Here is a 22,492-nt window from a genome sequence, read left to right as displayed (position 1 = left end):
TCTTAAGACATAATCAAATTATACACTCAGCAAAAAATATTTATTGGTTCGCAATTTTTCATTGTTATAATATTTTAAAATGTAAATTTGCTATTCAGCAATATCAAATACTAAAACGTGAGTAAAAATTATCATTAAATTATATCAATGGCATATTTATTGGATTAGTATTCCTTGCTCCTAATCACTTACTCTGGTTGATTACCTTCTGTATAACCTCAGTCAGTGATCGTAATTTATGTACACCTTTTCCCCACTAAGACGATTCAGGTGCAGATTCTGGAGCAGTGTTTTTTTATGTACGGATGTGTCAATAAATCCGTCAGTTTGTGGGTGGTGTTGGGGGGGGGGGGGAAATTACTACTCTTAAAATATCACTTTATCTGTATGCTTGATAAAATATCCTTTGGGTAGCTCCCTCCGAAATATTCTTATACAACCTATGACGTGTAGCCTACTCCTTAGATATTTTACTTCCAACACGTTTGATTGCGTAGAGAAAGCGATTCTTCGAGTATGTGGCCCTTTCAGAATAAATTATTATTATTATTAGTTACAACTGATGTTTATTTCGAGCCTCTTTGACTTCCAGTTCATACATAAAAGACGAACTACCAGTGATGCTTGACGTCACCAGTAGGGATAGCGTGAAGGAGCTCCTCATTTCGCCAGACGCGACTGGCATACACACGTATTTATATTGCAATAATAAATTACTAAATGATAGCTTATTTTTCGAAAATATGATTATGTTTTTTTACAAGAAGTACGGATGCCAGGACATTTACAAATAACATCGTTTTTTAACATCACATATAAAAAAAGGAAGTGTAATCAAAAGCCATAAGCTGCAGGTCAGCTAAAAACGGAAACCAAACATTTTTCTAGCTCTAGCCTCATGTATACATGCTTAAAAACATAATACATTTAAAACACTAAAATTAATGCAATAACCTGCAATATTTTGAAGACAGTTATTCAGCTACAAAATATTCTCCGATAGTATAAAAAGTTCACCTGTATATATAGTTGCAAAGAAAAATACAGTCCTAATGAGATATCAAATATAGCAAATAATACCGCTTTGCAACATAACGTCATGCTATTAGATGGTCAACGTTCAACTGTTTGTGTAATACACATACGCACACACCTGTGACAAAATGTGTAAAGAAATAAAATATGTAGGAGCGCAAAACCTTTGTAGTACACAGTTAAAAATTATTATTTTTTTTTTTACGGGGGCAGGAAAACTACATTACTGGCCAACTTATTTGAATGTAGCAGTTAGCTGTGAACGAGCGTTCTTGGAAAAGATACAAAACCTTGATAGTTTTGGCCACATAATCACCGCAGTAAAACATACAATTTGTATATCGTATATGTGTAGTGCACCAAATTAATATTTATTATAATTACCTTGGGTTGCACTCGGTTACGTACGGGTTTTAACTGAAATGTACCAAAAATAGTAATATTTATTCTCTTGCGCTTTGTTGAGGATCGAGTAGTCTTGGATGGATGTGTGTGAAAGGGACAGAGAGGCAAAGGGATTGGAAATCTAAATGCTCACCGAGGAAGAGTACACCCTTCTCCACCCCCCTCTTCCAGACCGGTCGTAAACATGACACCCCGCTGGGCGATAAGAATTCTGAGAACAGCGTCCTCTTTCCCACCCCCCTTCTTTTTTCCGCGCGTCGCTATATCGTTCAACCGTACTGCTAGTGCGCTCTGTTGAGGACAAAGATAACTACGCGTGTCTTTGCCCGCTCGCGAGAAACTCAGGATCTTAGCCTTAACTGATATATTTTTAAAAATATTTTTTTGACAACAAATATTTGATGTCACTTAATATTAAACATTTTGACAGTGTTTGCCCATACAACATAATTATTGATAGTGACCAACCACCACAAAATCCTTCTCTTGTGAAATAATAATTAATGTTCATAATTTATTTATTTTTTCAGTATTTACACATCTTTAATAATACTGTCAAAAGATCCTATTTTTTATGGTCTTCAAAAATCAACAAATAGTGAAATTTTAAAAAAATAATAATACTTGTTACAATTAATGAAGGTGTAAAAAATAATTGTAATGTTAACTAGCCGGATGGTTCAATCTGGCAACAGTGGGTGCCATCAACTCTTACTGAAGTCTAAGCGTGAGGCAGACTATAGCTCAATTTATGTAACAATGCTTGTACAGTAAAAAATCTTTGATCTGACAAGTCCAGGACCATGGAATGCCAGGATTAGTGATTTGCAAGATAATTGAATGTCAATATAATTTTAAAAGGAACAACAAAGAAAAATTCATGTACAGCACAATGGTATTAAAACAAGTTGTAATAAAGTGCTCTATAGAAAGAAGTATAATAGGTTTGTAATGGAAATGTACCTGTGAAGTGAGTAAACAGCAAATATCGTACTGAATGAATATCTCTGAGCAAACAAACGTCGCTGGCAGGCGGTCGGCTCGGAGGCCAAGGAGCGGCTGGTGGCTCACTGGCGCTGGTTAGAGCATGTGCGGAAACAGTGGATGCCAATCTACCAACTTTCATTGAAGTTGTAATTAAGGACCTATGTGAAGTATTAATGAATATGATTTGCTTCAGTATAATTTTTATCATATTTGTTACACCAATTATTTATAAAAGAGTGTTTGATATTTTCATATCTGAGTTTCTTTAACATCCCTGCTTTAATGCTGCAAACCTTGTTCGGAGACGAATCACAAACTAACCCTGCCTATCCCATGTGCAGAAGGACTGCCTGAGGCGGGACTTGAACCCGAGACCTCTGGAAGTGGTGACAAGCCATGCGGACCTCACCCTCTGAGCTAGTTTCTTGTCGGATGAGCGAACACTGCATACGACATCCTCAGCTAATCACTGCCTGGAGAGGCACTTCGCTAATTTTGTTGAGTTTGAAACACGAATCAATCACTTCTTTAATAACTTGAGCAAGAAAAAAGCTAATAATATCCACAGATTGCAACCTAGAAGTCGTGAAGAGTCCATCAGAGGAGATGAGGGCGAAGGTGCTCACCAGGTAGCCGAAGCGGTTCCTTCTCCCAGCAAGGCACATGACTATCATGCCTGTGGAAATCAACTGCAACAACCACAACCACAACCACAACGTTGTATCAGATCGCATTTGCATCAACACATGATTGTTTACAAACAAAACAGCCAGAGAGAGACACTCTAGGTTTGTTTTAATCAAAGTATCTTTTTGACCTATTAACTCTCGGGGCGTCCTTGCACGGTTTACTTGCCGGAAACAGTATGGCGGATGGCCATTTTACTCAAGAAAGCAAGATGCTCTCAAGTCACTCAGGTCATGCCCTCAGGTCACTCAGGTCATGCCATAAAGGTACTCAGGTCATTCCATCAGATACTCAGGTCATGTCATCAGGTCACTCAGGTCACTCAGGACATGCCCTCAGGTCACTCAGGTCATGCCATAAAGGTACTCAAGTCATGCCATCAGATACTCAGGTCATGTCATCAGGTCACTCAGGTCACTCAGGACATGTCATCAGGTCACTCAGGTCACTCAGGACATGTCATCAGGTCACTCAGGTCACTCAGGACATGTCATCAGGTCACTCAGGTCACTCAGGACATGTCATCAGGTCACTCAGGTCACTCAGGACATGCCCTCAGGTCACTCAGGTCATGCCATAAAGGTACTCAAGTCATGCCATCAGATACTCAGGTCATGTCATCAGGTCACTCAGGTCACTCAGGACATGTCATCAGGTCACTCAGGTCACTCAGGACATGCCCTCAATACTCCTCCTCCTCTCGAGGAAGAGTTGCGAGGGCAAGTCATCTGCTTGTTCTTATTCTTAAAGTTTTGTCTGTTGGGATTTTTAGGGAAATGAATAACTTACGTATCTCATTACAACTCACAATGTTAACATGTATTTATTTCATTATTACAGGTTATGTGGAGTATATCCGTATTGACGATCTTTTGTTAAAACACATACAACATAATTTGATTGAGCTCTCATTATTTGTGGCACGATATCAAGTATTGCCTAAACAGTTTCGACTTCAGATGAATCTTAATTCGCAAATGTATTTTTCAAGACATCTACTCTTGTGCCATGTAAAAAAAAAGTAAAAATAAACCACAAGTCATTCTGTTCTACCAATATGAGAGTTATCAACACTTTTTGATCTAAGTTTATTTGGTCCTAATTTTTATTACTCCTAGAGAGCAAAAGATACTGTGAGTAAAACAAACCTTCTATTTTAATTGTCGGGTGTTGAGTAGACATAGCTACAGAGATGCCTCAGGATGCCCAGATGCACTGCCTATGGTGTGAAAACAATAACTTATTTACTGTTGCTTACCTTATGAATAAAAGTTATGTATCAATAATACTTTAAGAGAAGTATTAAGGGTTTTTATATGTACATTGTTATTATAATTTTATATATGAGTTTTCATTTAATGAGATTGTATTGACTCAAAGTTGTAAACTAAGGGATAAATAATGTTATGTGCTATTTTAATTTTTTCTATTTTCTTTAAAATACTTAGCTGGCACAAGATTGCACTGAATCGTGTTTGAAATACTTGTTTATTCAGAAACTAAAATGTGTAATTGTAATCCGTTTTGCAGTATTTCCACTTTCACGATATTAAGCATGAGTGAATAATTATTTATTTAAAGCCCTTCAAGATGACCAAAGTAGACATAAGGCTATATCATAAATATTCCAGACTGAATGTCTATGAAACCACTAGCATTTAAGTTTCATCGTCATTTTTTTTTTTTTTTAAATAATGTTGTAGACCACAGCTTAGTCTCATAGCACTATGGAAATATTACATGGCTGATCGCTGCACAGTGCACAGAGGTGACTGGGCACAAGGCAATGTCTCACTTAGTGCTTTTTGTTTCAGTAGTTATAAAAAACAATGACAGAACCGTGTAGGCATACCCCTTAGTGCCCATTTTATTACAATAAATTTGTATGATATCTGTTTTGGAAATGGCTCACTACTTCATTTTAAATTTAAAAAATAATGTAAATTTTCATTAAAGTACATGCCAAATCGTAAATGATATAAATAGCCTACATTCTATTTTTAATTATAAATTTAGAAAATTATCATAACTAATTTATTACTTTCAATATTCGCAAATCTGACGTGGTTCTGCCCTGATCAGTGTACGAAGCCCAGGCCTGCCGCTGTAGGAGCACACCCTGTGACGTCATAGCCGGCCACCCCGTGCTGTTTTGGTTTGAACACCCTAGGCAGCAATACGGACAGCGTTGTTAATTCAAGTGTGATTTATTTGTTCTTTTACAACCACCCAGATACTGACTGGCAGCATTTCATATTTAAATAAGTGTTATTTTCGACATGACTTCCGCTCCGCGTAATGGAAGCGGCGTCTGTAGTCCTTGCGAACAGTCCGGTAGTCCGGCAGTCTCACAGAGTCCTCGACGATTGCTTGTTGTAACTGATGTTATAGTCACAGTCATCCAAATGTTCTTTACACCTTTTCTTTCGTTATGTCTGGGGCTCCGTGTGGATCTCCCCATGTGTTGAGTAGTGTCTGTGCCACGAGAGAACACACAGATTATGAAGTAACAACTATGTATGTGAGTGTGATATTTGATCTTTACTGCACATTTCATGTTGAACGAATCACCTTGCAAACCTCAAAGACGCTTCACGATGTATCTTTTTTGCTGCTGTATTATAGCGACTACAGTGTTAAATCTGAACCATTGGAGGCTTTGTACCTCAAGGAGCAGAATATTACAATTTTGTGGGGTTAGATTTTTTTGGTTTCTTCACAGTGACGAGTCAATTTTACCGGCGAACTGCTGTGCTGGCTGGGAGTGTGTCCCTTCTCCACGAGACCAAAGATGACCGCCTCTAACACTGAGTCTCTGTAGTTGCCTTATGAAAGACGACCTCAACATCTTTCCGAGCAAGCTGCGAACTTCGGTAAACTTCGCAACTATTTGGCCACCCAAGTTACACGAAGGTAAATATTCGGGTGTGATGGAAGACTTTGTGAATAGTAGGCTTCCCATCACAAATAAACTATATAATGTCATCTGACAATCCAAATAACAATAAAATACTAATTATTGCATGGGTAATAACTTACAAAAGAAATACTGTACATAAATATACTTTTGTCTTAGTGTTCAGAAAACATGATCTGATAAAAAATCGAAAGTTTTTTATAATTTTACTTTATTTTAGTAGTTATATTTGTATTCAACCTGTCCTTTTAATAAACTTTCAAGAAAGTTCAGATTACAATAACAGAAATAAGGGGACTAACATGGACTTGAACTAAAACAATTCCTGTTAAGCATTAAAATTTACTACTGGGATTACATGCACTTTTCTAGAGTCCTTACAAGATGAATTTGAACACATCAAATATAAAATGAAATACCAAATGTGAAAAAACACTTGCATTATTGTTATAATTGTTTGCATCACATGATGTCAGCTCTGATGTAAATGTGTGAGCTGAAATGGGGAATCCCTCTCGAGTCTGTGTTGTGGCCTGTAACCCCCCCCCCCCCTCCCTTTTCCCCTTGTGCTGTGTCCTTTTTCCTTCTGGTTACCTAATTATTAAATATACAGTACACTCCCTATTTAACGCGGTTGTCGGGGGACATAACTTTTACCCGCGTTGTTGCATAACCGCGATGTTTCGATGTGACCAAGGTCAAAAGGCATAAAACACCGCCTGTGTTCTAATAGGTCGGCAAGCACGCACAGTATAGACGGCCCGCCTTTGTGCGGACTTTGCATCCGCAGTTTTCACTAAACGCGGGTGAAAAAATAAAAATAATAAATTGTAAATATAATTATTAAATGTTGAATTTTATTTTTTATTTTTCCGCATGCCGCGCACAGTTTGTCGCACGGCCTACGAGCGCGCCACACGCCGCCATACACACGTGCGGCACACAAGCTGCTGCCAGTCTCGTGGTGTCAGCCACAGAATCTGCTTCGTCTGAGTGTCCGTAACAAAGTAAGTGCAGTGTGTGCGGTTACACACGATTTTGTGGTCAAAGTCTTCTAAATAGAAAGGCCATAGTAATACTTCAAACCGAATATGAATCGCAAAGTACCGAGTTTGATTGACAAAATAAAAATTCTAGATTTACGTACTTACAAATAGCGTGTCTTTTGCAGAAGTATGCAGCAGATACGTGAAAAACTATTCTAGCATTCGTACAATATAAAATAAAGAATCGTCTATCGTGTAAAGTGGTTAAACTTTGTTATCCATGCTTACAGTAAATTATAAATGGTCACATGTGGGATACAAAAATTGCGCCAAAATAATTTTAGCGCAATCAGTGGCGCCGTATTAAAAAGTCTGTTAAACGTTGTCTTTACTTATTCCATCAAACGCTGTGTCGAGTTGCTGAGTGTATGTGGCTCGGATCGGCAAGTGTTATATTCCCCAGCCTCTGGTTAAAGGTCGGGAGGCCGCTACACGTAAACATTTCCGGGGCTTGTGTACTACCTCACGGCAAACGTGGTACAGTATGGTTCACGTAAGTATTGGACCACTGGGAATTCCTCGGCAAAGATTAAAATTACGCTAGCTGATTTACTTTATTATTTAATGTTAAAACATTATACCAAAGTAAAAAGATGAACGTGTATAATACAACGAATAATATTACGTCTGTAGGTTCAAGTTGTAACAAAACATTTATATGTCTCCGCTTGTCAACACACATGACCACGAGAAGTGTGCAGACGGACATGAGTGAACTACTCAAGGTCACCAGACTTCCCCCTTTCGGCTTAATCGCCCCTCTCATCACTGGCGCTTATATTCCACTCCTCCCATCTACCCGGGTGTCTTGGTCGCATATTCTCGGCTCGCCTCTCCCCTCCCAGCGCTTGCCGTCAACCAAACCTATCCAAAATCAATCCCCAGCCGAGTCACGCTGGATAATGTCGCTGGACGGTAGGCTTTATCGGGTCCCCTGTCCGATGATTTATTTGTGGGTTAAAAAAAATGTTAAGAACTAATGTTTCAGAAAATAACACTGGTCTGGATTGGATCATAATTTGAAAACACTACAAGATAGAGAAATAATGTACGGAGATATCTTGTTTAGAATTTCACTGCGGACATTTTCTACGCCTAGGCTTTTTTCTGCCCGATGCTTAGTTTGTGAGTTACAACGCAAAATTATCCTAATCGGCTGTCAATCATTTATTCCATTATTATTACAGTAGAAACTCGTTAATCCGTGACGCGCTAATTCGGGAATCGGATAATCCGGGACGATTTAAAAGTGCAGAAAAAAAAAGAGAAGTAAAAATTGTCAGCGCTTAAAATTAACGTCACGCGGGCCGGCGGCCGGCAAACACTGCAAGCCTTCGCATGGGCCGCCAAACTCTGCAACGCTGTTTGTACCGACCCTTTGTGTCGTCCCCCTTTCAGCTGTCACATTTGTCACTCTTTAAACTTGAGGGGGATGTCTTGACTTCTGCTTCCCGTCTCCCTTTGTTTGTTTCCACCCGCCAACGCACGGCAGGCGCCTGGCGAGTGACGTGTCTGGCTGGCATTCGGCTGTACGAGGGGGAGGGTGGAGGGTGGAGGGTGCAAGGTCAGCACGATCTTATCTTTCTCTCTTCGGCTGTTGTAAATGACCGTGAACTAATGGCTAGGCAGTGCCGTATTTTTTTAAGCCGAGACTAATTCGAAGGCGGTCTTTACAGTGAACGGATTATCCGGGTTTATTACTTTTTTTTTTACAGGATTTTAATTAGCCGGGCATCGGCGGGTCCCAATTAACACGAATAATGGAGAGTTTACTATTTTTTATCCATCTGCTGCCAAGGCGCAGTAAGCCTCGGGAGATGTTACGTCACATGACCTTGGCCTTAACCCAGCTGCACGCCGGTATCTGAGAAGCTTGACAAGCCCTTCCGGGCTTTAATCGCTAGTCCGTGAAATTCGGTAATCCGTGATTATCTCGGTCCCGACCATCACGAATTAACGAGGTTCTACTGTGTTATTATTATTATTATTCATTTCTGATTGGGGGACATGGTTTGACCCGCGATATACCCGATTCCGCGATCTATCGGGGCGCGGTATACCGGGAGTTTACTGTACTAATAATAAGTGGCAAGAGTTTGTTAAAGCAGAGGTAAAATGGGATATTTGGAACATTCCAGATAAATTCATAAGGAAAAAAATTTAGAACTGAACCAATAAGCAGTATAAGAATGTATAATAAATTTACGACAGGAATACAAGAAACCTATAAAAAAAATTATTGATATTTTACTTCCTGTTGACAAAACAGCAACAAGAGAAATCCCAATTAATAATATAACTGAAGATATGGAATAAGAAATAACTACTGCAGAAATACAAGAAGCAATATTATACTTTCAAGAAATAATAAAGCACCTGGACCTGACTCAATAACATCATAAGTTATAAAAAATACTTATGAGGAGATAAAAGATGAGTTAACATATATTATGAATAGGTGGTGCTTAACGGATGGTATCTTCCCTAGTATCTGGAACAATACTGAAATTGTTCTATATAAAGGTCAGAACAATTTAAAATTAATCCCAACTATTATCGACCTATATGTTTACTCCCGGTAATGGGAAAGCTATTAGAAAGATTAATTCTCAAAAGAATTAATCCTAATATTCAAGAATATCTACACAAATTCAAATTTGGTGTTAGACCGAACATCACCACTGAGCAAGCAATAAATGAACTGTTAGAAATCATTAGTAACATAGAGGACAAATATGCAATATAGTGATATTTTTGGACATTAGTAATGCCTTTTCTACCTTAATATATTAAAGAAGAATTAAATCAACTAAAAATCTCAACGACTATGAAGAAAATCTTATGGAGCTATTTGAGTGGAAGAAAACTGCAGATCACAAAGGAAAATTTCACCATTAGTCGAAAGAAGGATAGAGGCTGCCCTCAGGGCTTCATTTTGGGCCCCACTATGTGGAATTTAGTCATGGATAAATTCCTTAATGAGGGTGCACAACATCATAAAGCCACATCTATTGCGTTTGCTGATGCTCAGCAGTAATTATACAAGGCAATAGTAGAAAAGAGTTGGAAATAATATATCATCAAGTGTTTTTAATTACTTACAAATGGATGAGTAGATATGATCTGGAAATTTCAACCACTATAACAGTTGCACTACAGGTTAAGGGAGACCTATATAAAATACCTCCTCATATGAAATATAACAATAATAGTATTAAATTTGTTAAAAATCATAAATACCTAAAAAAACTTATTTTGACTCTAAATTAAACTTTTGCCACAAGTTAAATATATTACTAAAAGAGCAAAAAAAAAAACTTTCTTCTATTTAAGACAGCAAATATGGAATATGAAAAATTATAATAAAAACAGAAAATAATATATATGACACTTTGTATTAATACAATTCAATATGCCACTATAGTTTTTACTCTAAGACTTGACAACACATATAGCAACACAAAGATGCATTTTATTCAAAATTACAAGAATGTGCTCAATAACTTAATATATGGCTACTCGTGTACTTAATAAGGAGATACCTATTGAATATAGCATAAAAAATAGGAATATTGTTTATAACTTAAAACAAGGCAGAACATTACCTAGTTGAAGGAAGAGTTGAATATACAGCTAAATTAGTTAATGGAAAGTTTTTGTAATCCCTAAGGAACAAAGATCAACCAGTGTCCGAAAAACATTTTAAACAATTTTTGAAAGAAAACAGTCAACAAGAATGGATTCAAATAGTCAGTAATAGCTTTGAATATATATACTGTATAGAAGTCGCGAGTGGATAGGATTTACTCTACGTTTTTCAGAAGCTTATGATGAGCAGCTTGGGAACTTCACCGCTGCAGTGCGCTGCCGTAACGCCCTGTATCGTCTTAGTTGTTATTTACACGTTAGAGCGCAGCGCTGTCGCCCGCTGTCATTCCCCGCTCCCCTCATCCATCATTCACTGCAGCTCAACGTCGTTCAACAGGAGGGGGAAGGGGTGTTTGAAGAGTTCGAGACTTGTCCGCTAGGGACCACCACAAGTCGATGCCCTAGAGATGGTGGCGATTGCGGCGGTGAATTAACCAACTACCTCAAAACTGTATTAGAAATGTTAACCTGGGCTGGCGACTTCTATACAGTATATATATTCAAAGGTAATAGTGAAGGTAAATTTAATATCAAGAATATCATAAGGAACCTTAATGAGTGGCATGCCAGTAAAATCTATTTTTGTAAGGAGGTTATATCTCTAATAACAGGCAACAGCCAAATGAAATATTACTTGAAGAACATAGTAAACAAAAGTGATGAAGACCAATGCCGATGCGGTGCGGGACAGCAGCAAACGTATCATATATTGTATGACTGTCCCTTTTTTGTACAAGAACGTAACAACCTCAAGGAAGTTTTGAAAGAACATGGAGAAGAATGGCCTGTACACTCTAATGAAATTTTTAATGAAATATATATATATGTGTGTGTGTGTGTGTGTGTGTGTGTGTGTGTGTGTGTGTGTGTAGGTGTGTGTGTGTGTGTGTGTGTGTGTGTGTAGGTGTGTGTGTGTGTGTGCTGAAAATTTTATGAAAACTGTGTAAAACATTATGAAAACTATAAATGATGATCTAGATGATTGACTTATGTGTACTGACTGGAGTTGACCTAATAAATGATAAGAGCCTCTTCATGTTTGGAATTGGTGATTAGTTGAAATAGAATAATCAACTATAATAACATTAAAATGTCTCAAATACATATTCATAGATATATGCCCTTATAATTATTATTTTTATATAACAACTCTTAATTTTACTATTTAATTTAATCAAATAAGAATTTATATCATACTGTCTTTGGATTTTCGTAATGTCAATAATTATAAATGATTTCGATAATTTTGATATTTTATATTTCTATAACTGATGTTTTTTCTATATTCTTTTTATTTTTCTGATTTTAAACAAAAATATGTAATTGATAACAATACATGTGTTTTGTTCCGAGGGGCTTGGACCCCGGGCAATAGCCTCCCGGTGGGCTCCGTGCAAGCCAAACAACCGAGTTTCCAACGAAGGCCGAATGCTCTCCGCCCAGGGTGCACCTCAGGGGGATTTCCAACCCAACTAAATGCTACATAATATCTTTTAAATTATCTTGTCAAAAAGCACAAATGGTTTCATTAATTAAATAGATATAAAAATGTTTAAATAAATTTTAAAAAATAAAATTGATACCTCGGCAGGGCCATCAATGGCCAAGAGGGGTCCAGGGTATTATTTATTACTGTTTATGCGGGAGTATTAGCCGACGCCTTGCTGGCGGTGCTTGACGCCGGTGGAGCAGGCAACCGGCAGTACGCCATATAAGAAATGCTCAGCCCCCACACCACATGGCTTGTTACGTCAACAGAGGTGCGGCCATTGCTGGCAGCTGGTCGGACATCATTGAAGAATGTTCTATCCGACCAGAGGAGTATATAAGCCTGATATTGACTGCCTCTGCGATGAAGACAGCACCGCCATGCTGCCGGAACTGCGACTGAGTGTTCTGGAGACTCGTATCGGCGAGCTGGGAAGAGGAGTCCGTGCTTCGCCAACTCGCTGTTCCACAACACAAGTCATCGGGCGAGCCTGGAGTGGCAGCCAACTGCGGGCTTATTAGAGGCAAGTTACGATATGCATTCGTGTGGCGTTAACATTCTCATCGTAACATCAGAGTTTTACGTGGATTATGTTCAGGCAATTCATTATAAATTTATCTATGGTAATTTTGTGATTTTGACTACATTACTAGAATGGAATTAATCTTTTATGATGTAAAATAGTGCGCTATAAATTTTTCAAATTTTTAAATTAAGCACTTTAATAGTATTCCAATTTATAAATTTAAAGTTTAAATGATTTTAATGTTACAATTTTGTATTTATGTTTTAAATATTTTATCTTTTATAGTGTTCAAAAACGTTCTGAAATAACGCTTTAATGGACGTTAATTGTACACAAATTGAGCTCCAACTGTGTTACAGTGTCTCCCGAGGACCGGCAAACAGCCACAGTCTCTCGTATAATGTTTAGTGAAGTGAGAGCCAATTTTGTTGACCTAAGTATGTAATATCTTCGAGTTTGTTTCACTTATTTAATGAATAAACACGTGTCTTTGGCTCAACGCATCTGCTCTTTTCATTGAGTTATTCCTAACTCACCCAGTTGTCGTGACAGACAACATGCTGTCTCCTGACAGTTATTACCGGAATAATTAATTGTTACATTAATTTGATGCCATGTTGAATAAAAGAATTTCATTATGAAATTTTTACTGTTATATTCATGGCGTTTGGGATTGTCAGAGACGATATGCTGTGACGTTGCTGAAGTCACTTTATAACCAAGCCATCGCCATATTGTTCCGTTGAAAACATTGCGGATAGTGGTCAGTAAATATAAATTAGAATCTCCATCGTTAAAAACAGTTACTTTCATAAAAAAAAGTATTTCAAAATTGTTTCCACAATTCAAACACTACACTTCAGCCAATGTTTTGAATGTCTAACCAATATGTTGCAAACGTTAGCTGAAGAAAATAAACCAGCTTCACATAGCTACATGTAATCATGCAAACTTGGGCATCCGCTTTTAATGTTAGGGTTTGTTTGTAGTAAGTATTTACAGCCTGATTTAAGTCATTTGAACAAAAACATATATACAAACAAATATCTACTGTATGAGTGTTTAAAATGTTTCAGGTAGATTTTTAGTACTGCCTTAGAAGTATAACTCCTAGAGGTCCTGCCACAATCGTGCAAACTTGTCTAACTGATGTGCCGGATCTGATGCGGATAAGGCATTTGATTGGTTCACGTGACCCGTGACATCAGGTGCTGATGGCACAGTCTGACCGGAGCTGGCGAACTTGAGTCAGCATCCGACGTCATGAACAATATTCGTCAATGAGAAGCATGAGGAGTAGGTAAAACAAAACTGTAAAATTGAATGAAAATAATTATTTATAGAACACTTTTATAAATAGTATGTTTAAATAATTTTGTACTGGACAGCATGTTGTTTAATATGTTTTCCATTCAATTTGCTTTGAAACGGAAAACGAAGTACCTACCTGAAAATGTAATTAAAACAGTAAAAGTGAAGACTTGAATATAACAGGTTTAGTTTAAAACTTTAGGTGACATTTTTTAAAAATATAGCAAATAAATTAATATATCATTTATCACTCTTTTGTAAAAAGTTCTCGAGTAAAACCAAGATAAATATCTATAGCAATCTACCCTGCTGCATGCTACGTAGGATCACGTGAACCAGGCGCAACAGACAAGTGATTGCGGCAAGCTGCTACAGAAACTAATGAAACAGCCTGATAGAACAACCCAGTCAGACATCAGAGAGAAGCGTCTGCGGAAATGTGGCATGCGAACAAGTACATGACCATGAGATTGAATGTTATTGGTTGTGGTGAGCGGACTGACCATGGCGGCCGGCACGTAGGTGGGGACGGTCTCGAAGTAGCTGAGCGAAGAGGTGTAGGAGCGCAGCATGAAGTACACCGTGAGGAAGAGCGCGCCCAGCAGGGATGCCAACCCGCCGCACGCCGTGCACAGGAACACGTACTTCCGCAGCCAGCACGAGTGCCGCAGCACTGCAACATAACCTCACTCGGTCACTGACACCACTTGGCCACCGCTTCTGTTTAAATAAAGTGTTCAAGTCATTCAACTCTTTGGCAGTAATAGATTCTAGAATGCCACAATTAAAAAACTCATCTTCTTAAAAAGTTTTCGACTCGGCCTCCACGAGTCTCCTACCATTTTGACTCCAGTTCTTTTTTGTCCTGTAGTGGTGGCACGCGTAGTGATAAGCCATGTTGGTTGGGTAGGCTGAGAACAATGTGGAAGTGCCCCCGGTTCGGTTTGAATAAAAAAAAATTCTTCATTTAATGTTTACAGGAGGCTGAAGAGAATTGTTACATCGGCGCAAATCACTGGCCGTTTACCTACTACAAAAAACTGTTTCGTCCTAGAAGAACGTGAGTGATATTTGACCGGAGTGAGAACCATCCTAGTAGCCTTTGTTAACTAGCCAAGCGGTATGCCTCAGCTCACAGACATGGTGGGACGAGCAGAGTTTCTTCAGGCTCTTCCCACGAAACATTCAACCACAATATCGCACTGGGCTGCACGTAACCTTTTCCAGCCGGAGACGTCTAACAGGTTCACTACGTCCCAACGATCGGTACCCCAGAAATGTTCTCGTGTCCAAGCAGCACGGACACTCACGGTGCGGCAGGAGTGACGTCTCCTGAGGCAGCCGGTACTCTACCACCTGCATGACGGGGTACCCCAGCATCCCGCACTCCTGACCCCGGTACTGGAGGATACCTGCTCCAGTCAGCAGTGGCTCAGTGCTGGAGACTCACCGTGCGGCAGGACGGACGCCTCCTGAGGCAGCCGGTACTCTACCACCTGCATGACGGGGTACCCCAGCATCCCGCACTCCTGACCCCGGCACTGGAGGATACCTGCTCCAGTCAGCAGTGGCTCAGTGCTGGAGACTCACCGTGCGGCAGGACGGACGCCTCCTGAGGCAGCCGGTACTCTACCACCTGCATGACGGGGTACCCCAGCATCCCGCACTCCTGACCGCGGTACTGGAGGATACCTGCTCCAGTCAGCAGTGGCTCAGTGCTGGAGACTCACCGTGCGGCAGGACGGACGCCTCCTGAGGCAGCCGGTACTCTACCACCTGAATGACGGGGTACCTAAGCATCCCGCACTCCTGACCGCGGTACTGGAGGATACCTGCTCCAGTCAGCAGTGGCTCAGTGCTGGAGACTCACTGTGCGGCAGGACGGGCGCCTCCTGAGGCACCCGGTACTCTACCACCTGCATGACTGGGTACCTCAGCATCCCGCACTCCTGACCGCGGTACTGGAGGATACCTGCTCCAGTCAGCAGTGGCTCAGTGCTGGACACTCACCGTGCGGCAGGACGGACGCCTCCTGGGGCAGCCGGTACTCTACCACCTGCATGACGGGGTACCCCAGCATCCCGCACTCCTGACCGCGGTACTGGAGGATACCTGCTCCAGTCAGCAGTGGCTCAGTGCTGGAGACACACCGTGCGGCAGGACGGACGCCTCCTGAGGCAGCCGGTACTCTACCACCTGCATGACGGGGTACCTAAGCATCCCGCACTCCTGACCGCGGTACTGGAGGATACCTGCTCCAGTCAGCAGTGGCTCAGTGCTGGAGACTCACTGTGCGGCAGGACGGGCGCCTCCTGAGGCAGCCGGTACTCTACCACCTGCATGACTGGGTACCTCAGCATCCCGCACTCCTGACCGCGGTACTGGAGGATACCTGCTCCTGTCAGCAGTGGCTCAGTGCTGGAGACTCACTGTGCGGCAGGACGGGCGCCTCCTGAGGCAGCCGGTACTCTACCACCTGCATGACTGGGTACCTCAGCATCCCGCACTCCTGACCGCGGTACTGGAGGATACCTGCTCCTGTCAGCAGTGGCTCAGTGCTGGAGACTCACTGTGCGGCAGGACGGACGCCTCCTGAGGCAGCCGGTACTCTACCACCTGCATGACGGGGTACCCCAGCATCCCGCACTCCTGACCCCGGCACTGGAGGATACCTGCTCCAGTCAGCAGTGGCTCAGTGCTGGAGACTCACCATGCGGCAGGACGGATGCCACCTGAGGCAGCCGGTACTCTACCACCTGCATGACGGGGTACCTCAGCATCCCGCACTCCTGACCGCGGTACTGGAGGATACCTGCTAGTCAGCAGTGGCTCAGTGCTGGACACTCACCGTGCGGCAGGATGGACGCCTCCTGGGGCAGCCGGTACTCTACCACCTGCATGACGGGGTACCCCAGCATCCCGCACTCCTGACCCCGGCATTGGAGGATACCTGCTCCAGTCAGCAGTGGCTCAGTGTTGGACACTCACCGTGCGGCAGGACGGACGCCTCCTGGGGCAGCCGGTACTCTACCACCTGCATGACGGGGTACCTCAGCATCCCGCACTCCTGACGACGGCACTGGAGGATACCTGCTCCAGTCAGCAGTGGCTCAGTGCTGGACACTCACCGTGCGGCAGGGCGGACGCCTCCTGAGGCAGCCGGTACTCTACCACCTGCATGACGGGGTACCCCAGCATCCCGCACTCCTGACCGCGGTACTGGAGGATACTTGCTCCATTCAGCAGTGGCTCAGTGCTGGACACCCACCGTGCGGCAGGACGGATGCCTCCTGAGGCAGCCGGTACTCTACCACCTGCATGACGGGGTACCTCAGCATCCCGCACTCCTGACCGCGGTACTGGAGGATACCTGCTCCAGTCAGCAGTGGCTCAGTGCTGGACACTCACCGTGCGGCAGGGCGGACGCCTTCTGAGGCAGCCGGTACTCTACCACCTGCATGACGGGGTACCTCAGCATCCCGCACTCCTGACCGCGGTACTGGAGGATACCTGCTCCAGTCAGCAGTGGCTCAGTGCTGGACACTCACCGTGCGGCAGGACGGACGCCTCCTGAGGCAGCCGGTACTCTACCACCTGCATGACGGGGTACCCCAGCATCCCGCACTCCTGACCACGGTACTGGAGGATACCTGCTCCAGCCAGCAGTGGCTCAGTGCTGGACACTCACCGTGCGGCAGGACGGACGCCTCCTGGGGCAGCCGGTACTCTACCACCTGCATGACGGGGTACCCCAGCATCCCGCACTCCTGACCCCGGCACTGGAGGATACCTGCTCCAGTCAGCAGTGGCTCAGTGCTGGACACTCACCGTGCGGCAGGACGGACGCCTCCTGAGGCAGCCGGTACTCTACCACCTGCATGACGGGGTACCCCAGCATCCCGCACTCCTGACCACGGTACTGGAGGATACCTGCTCCAGCCAGCAGTGGCTCAGTGCTGGACACTCACCGTGCGGCAGGACGGACGCCTCCTGGGGCAGCCGGTACTCTACCACCTGCATGACGGGGTACCCCAGCATCCGGCACTCCTGACCCAGGCACTGGAGGATACCTGCTCCAGCCAGCAGTGGCTCAGTGCTGGACACTCACCGTGCGGCAGGACGGACGCCTCCTGAGGCAGCCGGTACTCTACCACCTGCATGACGGGGTACCCCAGCATCCCGCACTCCTGACCGCGGTACTGGAGGATACCTGCTCCAGCCAGCAGTGGCTCAGTGCTGGACACTCACCGTGCGGCAGGACGGACGCCTCCTGAGGCAGCCGGTACTCTACCACCTGCATGACGGGGTACCCCAGCATCCCGCACTCCTGACCGCGGTACTGGAGGATACCTGCTCCAGTCAGCAGTGGCTCAGTGCTGGAGACTCACCGTGCGGCAGGACGGACGCCTCCTGAGGCAGCCGGTACTCTACCACCTGCATGACGGGGTACCTCAGCATCCCGCACTCCTGACCGCGGTACTGGAGGATACCTGCTCCAGTCAGCAGTGGCTCAGTGCTGGACACTCACCGTGCGGCAGGGCGGACGCCTCCTGAGGCAGCCGGTACTCTACCACCTGCATGACGGGGTACCCCAGCATCCCGCACTCCTGACCCCGGCACTGGAGGATACCTGCTCCAGTCAGCAGTGGCTCAGTGCTGGACACTCACCGTGCGGCAGGACGGACGCCTCCTGGGGCAGCCGGTACTCTACCACCTGCATGACGGGGTACCTCAGCATCCCGCACTCCTGACCCCGGCACTGGAGGATACCTGCTCCAGTCAGCAGTGGCTCAGTGCTGGACACTCACCGTGCGGCAGGACGGACGCCTCTTGAGGCAGCCGGTACTCTACCACCTGCATGACGGGATACCTCAGCATCCCGCACTCCTGACCACGGTACTGGAGGATACCTGCTCCAGTCAACAGTGGCTCAGTGCTGGAGACTCACCGTGCGGCAGGACGGACGCCTCTTGAGGCAGCCGGTACTCTACCACCTGCATGACGGGGTACCTCAGCATCCCGCACTCCTGACCATGGTACTGGAGGATACCTGCTCCAGTCAGCAGTGGCTCAGTGCTGGACACTCACCGTGCGGCAGGACGGACGCCTCCTGAGGCAGCCGGTACTCTACCACCTGCATGACTGGGTACCCCAGCATCCCGCACTCCTGACCCCGGCACTGGAGGATACCTGCTCCAGTCAGCAGTGGCTCAGTGCTGGACACTCACCGTGCGGCAGGACGGACGCCTCCTGGGGCAGCCGGTACTCTACCACCTGCATGACGGGGTACCCCAGCATCCCGCACTCCTGACCCCGGCACTGGAGGATACCTGCTCCAGTCAGCAGTGGCTCAGTGCTGGCCACTCACCGTGCGGCAGGACGGACGCCTCCTGGGGCAGCCGGTACTCTACCACCTGCATGACGGGGTACCCCAGCATCCCGCACTCCTGACCCCGGCACTGGAGGATACCTGCTCCAGTCAGCAGTGGCTCAGTGCTGGACACTCACCGTGCGGCAGGACGGACGCCTCCTGGGGCAGCCGGTACTCTACCACCTGCATGACGGGGTACCCCAGCATCCCGCACTCCTGACCCCGGCACTGGAGGATACCTGCTCCAGCCAGCAGTGGCTCAGTGCTGGACACTCACCGTGCGGCAGGACGGACGCCTCCTGAGGCAGCCGGTACTCTACCACCTGCATGACGGGGTACCCCAGCATCCCGCACTCCTGACCCCGGCACTGGAGGATACCTGCTCCAGTCAGCAGTGGCTCAGTGCTGGACACTCACCGTGCGGCAGGACGGACGCCTCCTGAGGCAGCCGGTACTCTACCACCTGCATGACGGGGTACCCCAGCATCCCGCACTCCTGACCCCGGCACTGGAGGATACCTGCTCCAGTCAGCAGTGGCTCAGTGCTGGACACTCACCGTGCGGCAGGACGGACGCCTCCTGGGGCAGCCGGTACTCTACCACCTGCATGACGGGGTACCCCAGCATCCCGCACTCCTGACCCCGGCACTGGAGGATACCTGCTCCAGCCAGCAGTGGCTCAGTGCTGGACACTCACCGTGCGGCAGGACGGACGCCTCCTGGGGCAGCCGGTACTCTACCACCTGCATGACGGGGTACCTCAGCATCCCGCACTCCTGACCACGGTACTGGAGGATACCTGCTCCAGTCAGCAGTGGCTCAGTGCTGGACACTCACCGTGTGGCAGGACGGATGCTACCTGAGGCAGCCGGTACTCTACCACCTGCATGACGGGGTACCTCAGCATCCCGCACTCCTGACCACGGTACTGGAGGATACCTGCTCCAGTCAGCAGTGGCTCAGTGCTGGACACTCACCGTGTGGCAGGACGGATGCCACCTGAGGCAGCCGGTACTCTACCACCTGCATGACGGGGTACCCCAGCATCCCGCACTCCTGACCGCGGTACTGGAGGATACCTGCTCCAGTCAGCAGTGGCTCAGTGCTGGACACTCACCGTGTGGCAGGACGGATGCCACCTGAGGCAGCCGGTACTCTACCATCTGCATGACGGGGTACCCCAGCATCCCGCACTCCTGACCACGGTACTGGAGGATACCTGCTCCAGTCAGCAGTGGCTCAGTGCTGGACACTCACCGTGTGGCAGGACGGATGCCACCTGAGGCAGCCGGTACTCTACCACCTGCATGACGGGGTACCCCAGCATCCCGCACTCCTGACCGCGGTACTGGAGGATACCTGCTCCAGTCAGCAGTGGCTCAGTGCTGGACACTCACCGTGTGGCAGGACTGATGCCACCTGAGGCAGCCGGTACTCTACCACCTGCATGACGGGGTACCTCAGCATCCCGCACTCCTGACCACGGTACTGGAGGATACCTGCTCCAGTCAGCAGTGGCTCAGTGCTGGACACTCACCGTGTGGCAGGACGGATGCCACCTGAGGCAGCCGGTACTCTACCACCTGCATGACGGGGTACCCCAGCATCCCGCACTCCTGACCACGGTACTGGAGGATACCTGCTCCAGTCAGCAGTGGCTCAGTGCTGGACACTCACCGTGTGGCAGGACGGATGCCACCTGAGGCAGCCGGTACTCTACCACCTGCATGACGGGGTACCCCAACATCTCGCACTCCTGACCGCGGTACTGGAGGATACCTGCTCCAGTCAGCAGTGGCTCAGTGCTGGACACTCACCGTGTGGCAGGACGGATGCCACCTGAGGCAGCCGGTACTCTACCACCTGCATGACGGGGTACCTCAGCATCCCGCACTCCTGACCGCGGTACTGGAGGATACCTGCTCCAGTCAGCAGTGGCTCAGTGCTGGACACTCACCGTGTGGCAGGACGGATGCCACCTGAGGCAGCCGGTACTCTACCACCTGCATGACGGGGTACCTCAGCATCCCGCACTCCTGACCCCGGCACTGGAGGATACCTGCTCCAGTCAGCAGTGGCTCAGTGCTGGACACTCACCGTGTGGCAGGACGGATGCCACCTGAGGCAGCCGGTACTCTACCACCTGCATGACGGGGTACCCCAGCATCCCGCACTCCTGACCACGGTACTGGAGGATACCTGCTCCAGTCAGCAGTGGCTCAGTGCTGGACACTCACCGTGCGGCAGGACGGACGCCTCCTGGGGCAGCCGGTACTCTACCACCTGCATGACGGGGTACCCCAGCATCCCGCACTCCTGACCCCGGCACTGGAGGATACCTGCTCCAGCCAGCAGTGGCTCAGTGCTGGACACTCACCGTGCGGCAGGACGGACGCCTCCTGGGGCAGCCGGTACTTTACCACCTGCATGACGGTGTACCCCAGCATCCCGCACTCCTGACCCCGGCACTGGAGGATACCTGCTCCAGTCAGCAGTGGCTCAGTGCTGGAGACTCACCGTGCGGCAGGACGGACGCCTCCTGAGGCAGCCGGTACTCTACCACCTGCATGACGGGGTACCCCAGCATCCCGCACTCCTGACCCCGGCACTGGAGGATACCTGCTCCAGTCAGCAGTGGCTCAGTGCTGGAGACTCACCGTGCGGCAGGACGGACGCCTCCTGAGGCAGCCGGTACTCTACCACCTGCATGACTGGGTGATCCAGCATCCCGCACTCCCAACCCCGGCACTGGAGGATACCTGCTCCAGTCAGCAGTGGCTCAGTGCTGGAGACTCACCGTGCGGCAGGACGGATGCCACCTGAGGCAGCCGGTACTCTACCACCTGCATGACGGGGTACCCCAGCATCCCGCACTCCTGACCCCGGCACTGGAGGATACCTGCTCCAGTCAGCATTGGCTCAGTGCTGGAGACTCACCGTGCGGCAGGACGGACGCCTCCTGGGGCAGCCGGTACTCTACCACCTGCATGACGGTGTACCCCAGCATCCCGCACTCCTGACCCCGGCACTGGAGGATACCTGCTCCAGTCAGCAGTGGCTCAGTGCTGGA

The 22,492-nt window shown here is 46.6% G+C and overlaps 1 protein-coding gene across 1 annotated transcript in view; it reads right to left on the bottom strand.

The window, feature by feature from the left end:
• The window catches only part of LOC134535403 (uncharacterized), a 91,364-nt gene that overhangs the window by 36,023 nt on the left and 32,849 nt on the right, over positions 1 to 22,492 (bottom strand). The window contains exons 4-5 of the mRNA XM_063374477.1: positions 14,555 to 14,724; positions 3,054 to 3,116 (exon numbers count right to left, since the gene is read on the bottom strand). Coding sequence (XP_063230547.1) covers positions 3,054 to 3,116; positions 14,555 to 14,724 — 233 coding nt within the window. The remainder of the gene's footprint in view (positions 1 to 3,053; positions 3,117 to 14,554; positions 14,725 to 22,492) is intronic.

This window comes from Bacillus rossius, chromosome 8, assembly GCF_032445375.1.
Source record: "Bacillus rossius redtenbacheri isolate Brsri chromosome 8, Brsri_v3, whole genome shotgun sequence".
NCBI lineage: Eukaryota > Metazoa > Arthropoda > Insecta > Phasmatodea > Bacillidae > Bacillus > Bacillus rossius.
The sequence above is the reverse complement of the archived record's forward strand: the minus strand, read 5'-3'. Positions and strand labels throughout refer to the sequence as shown.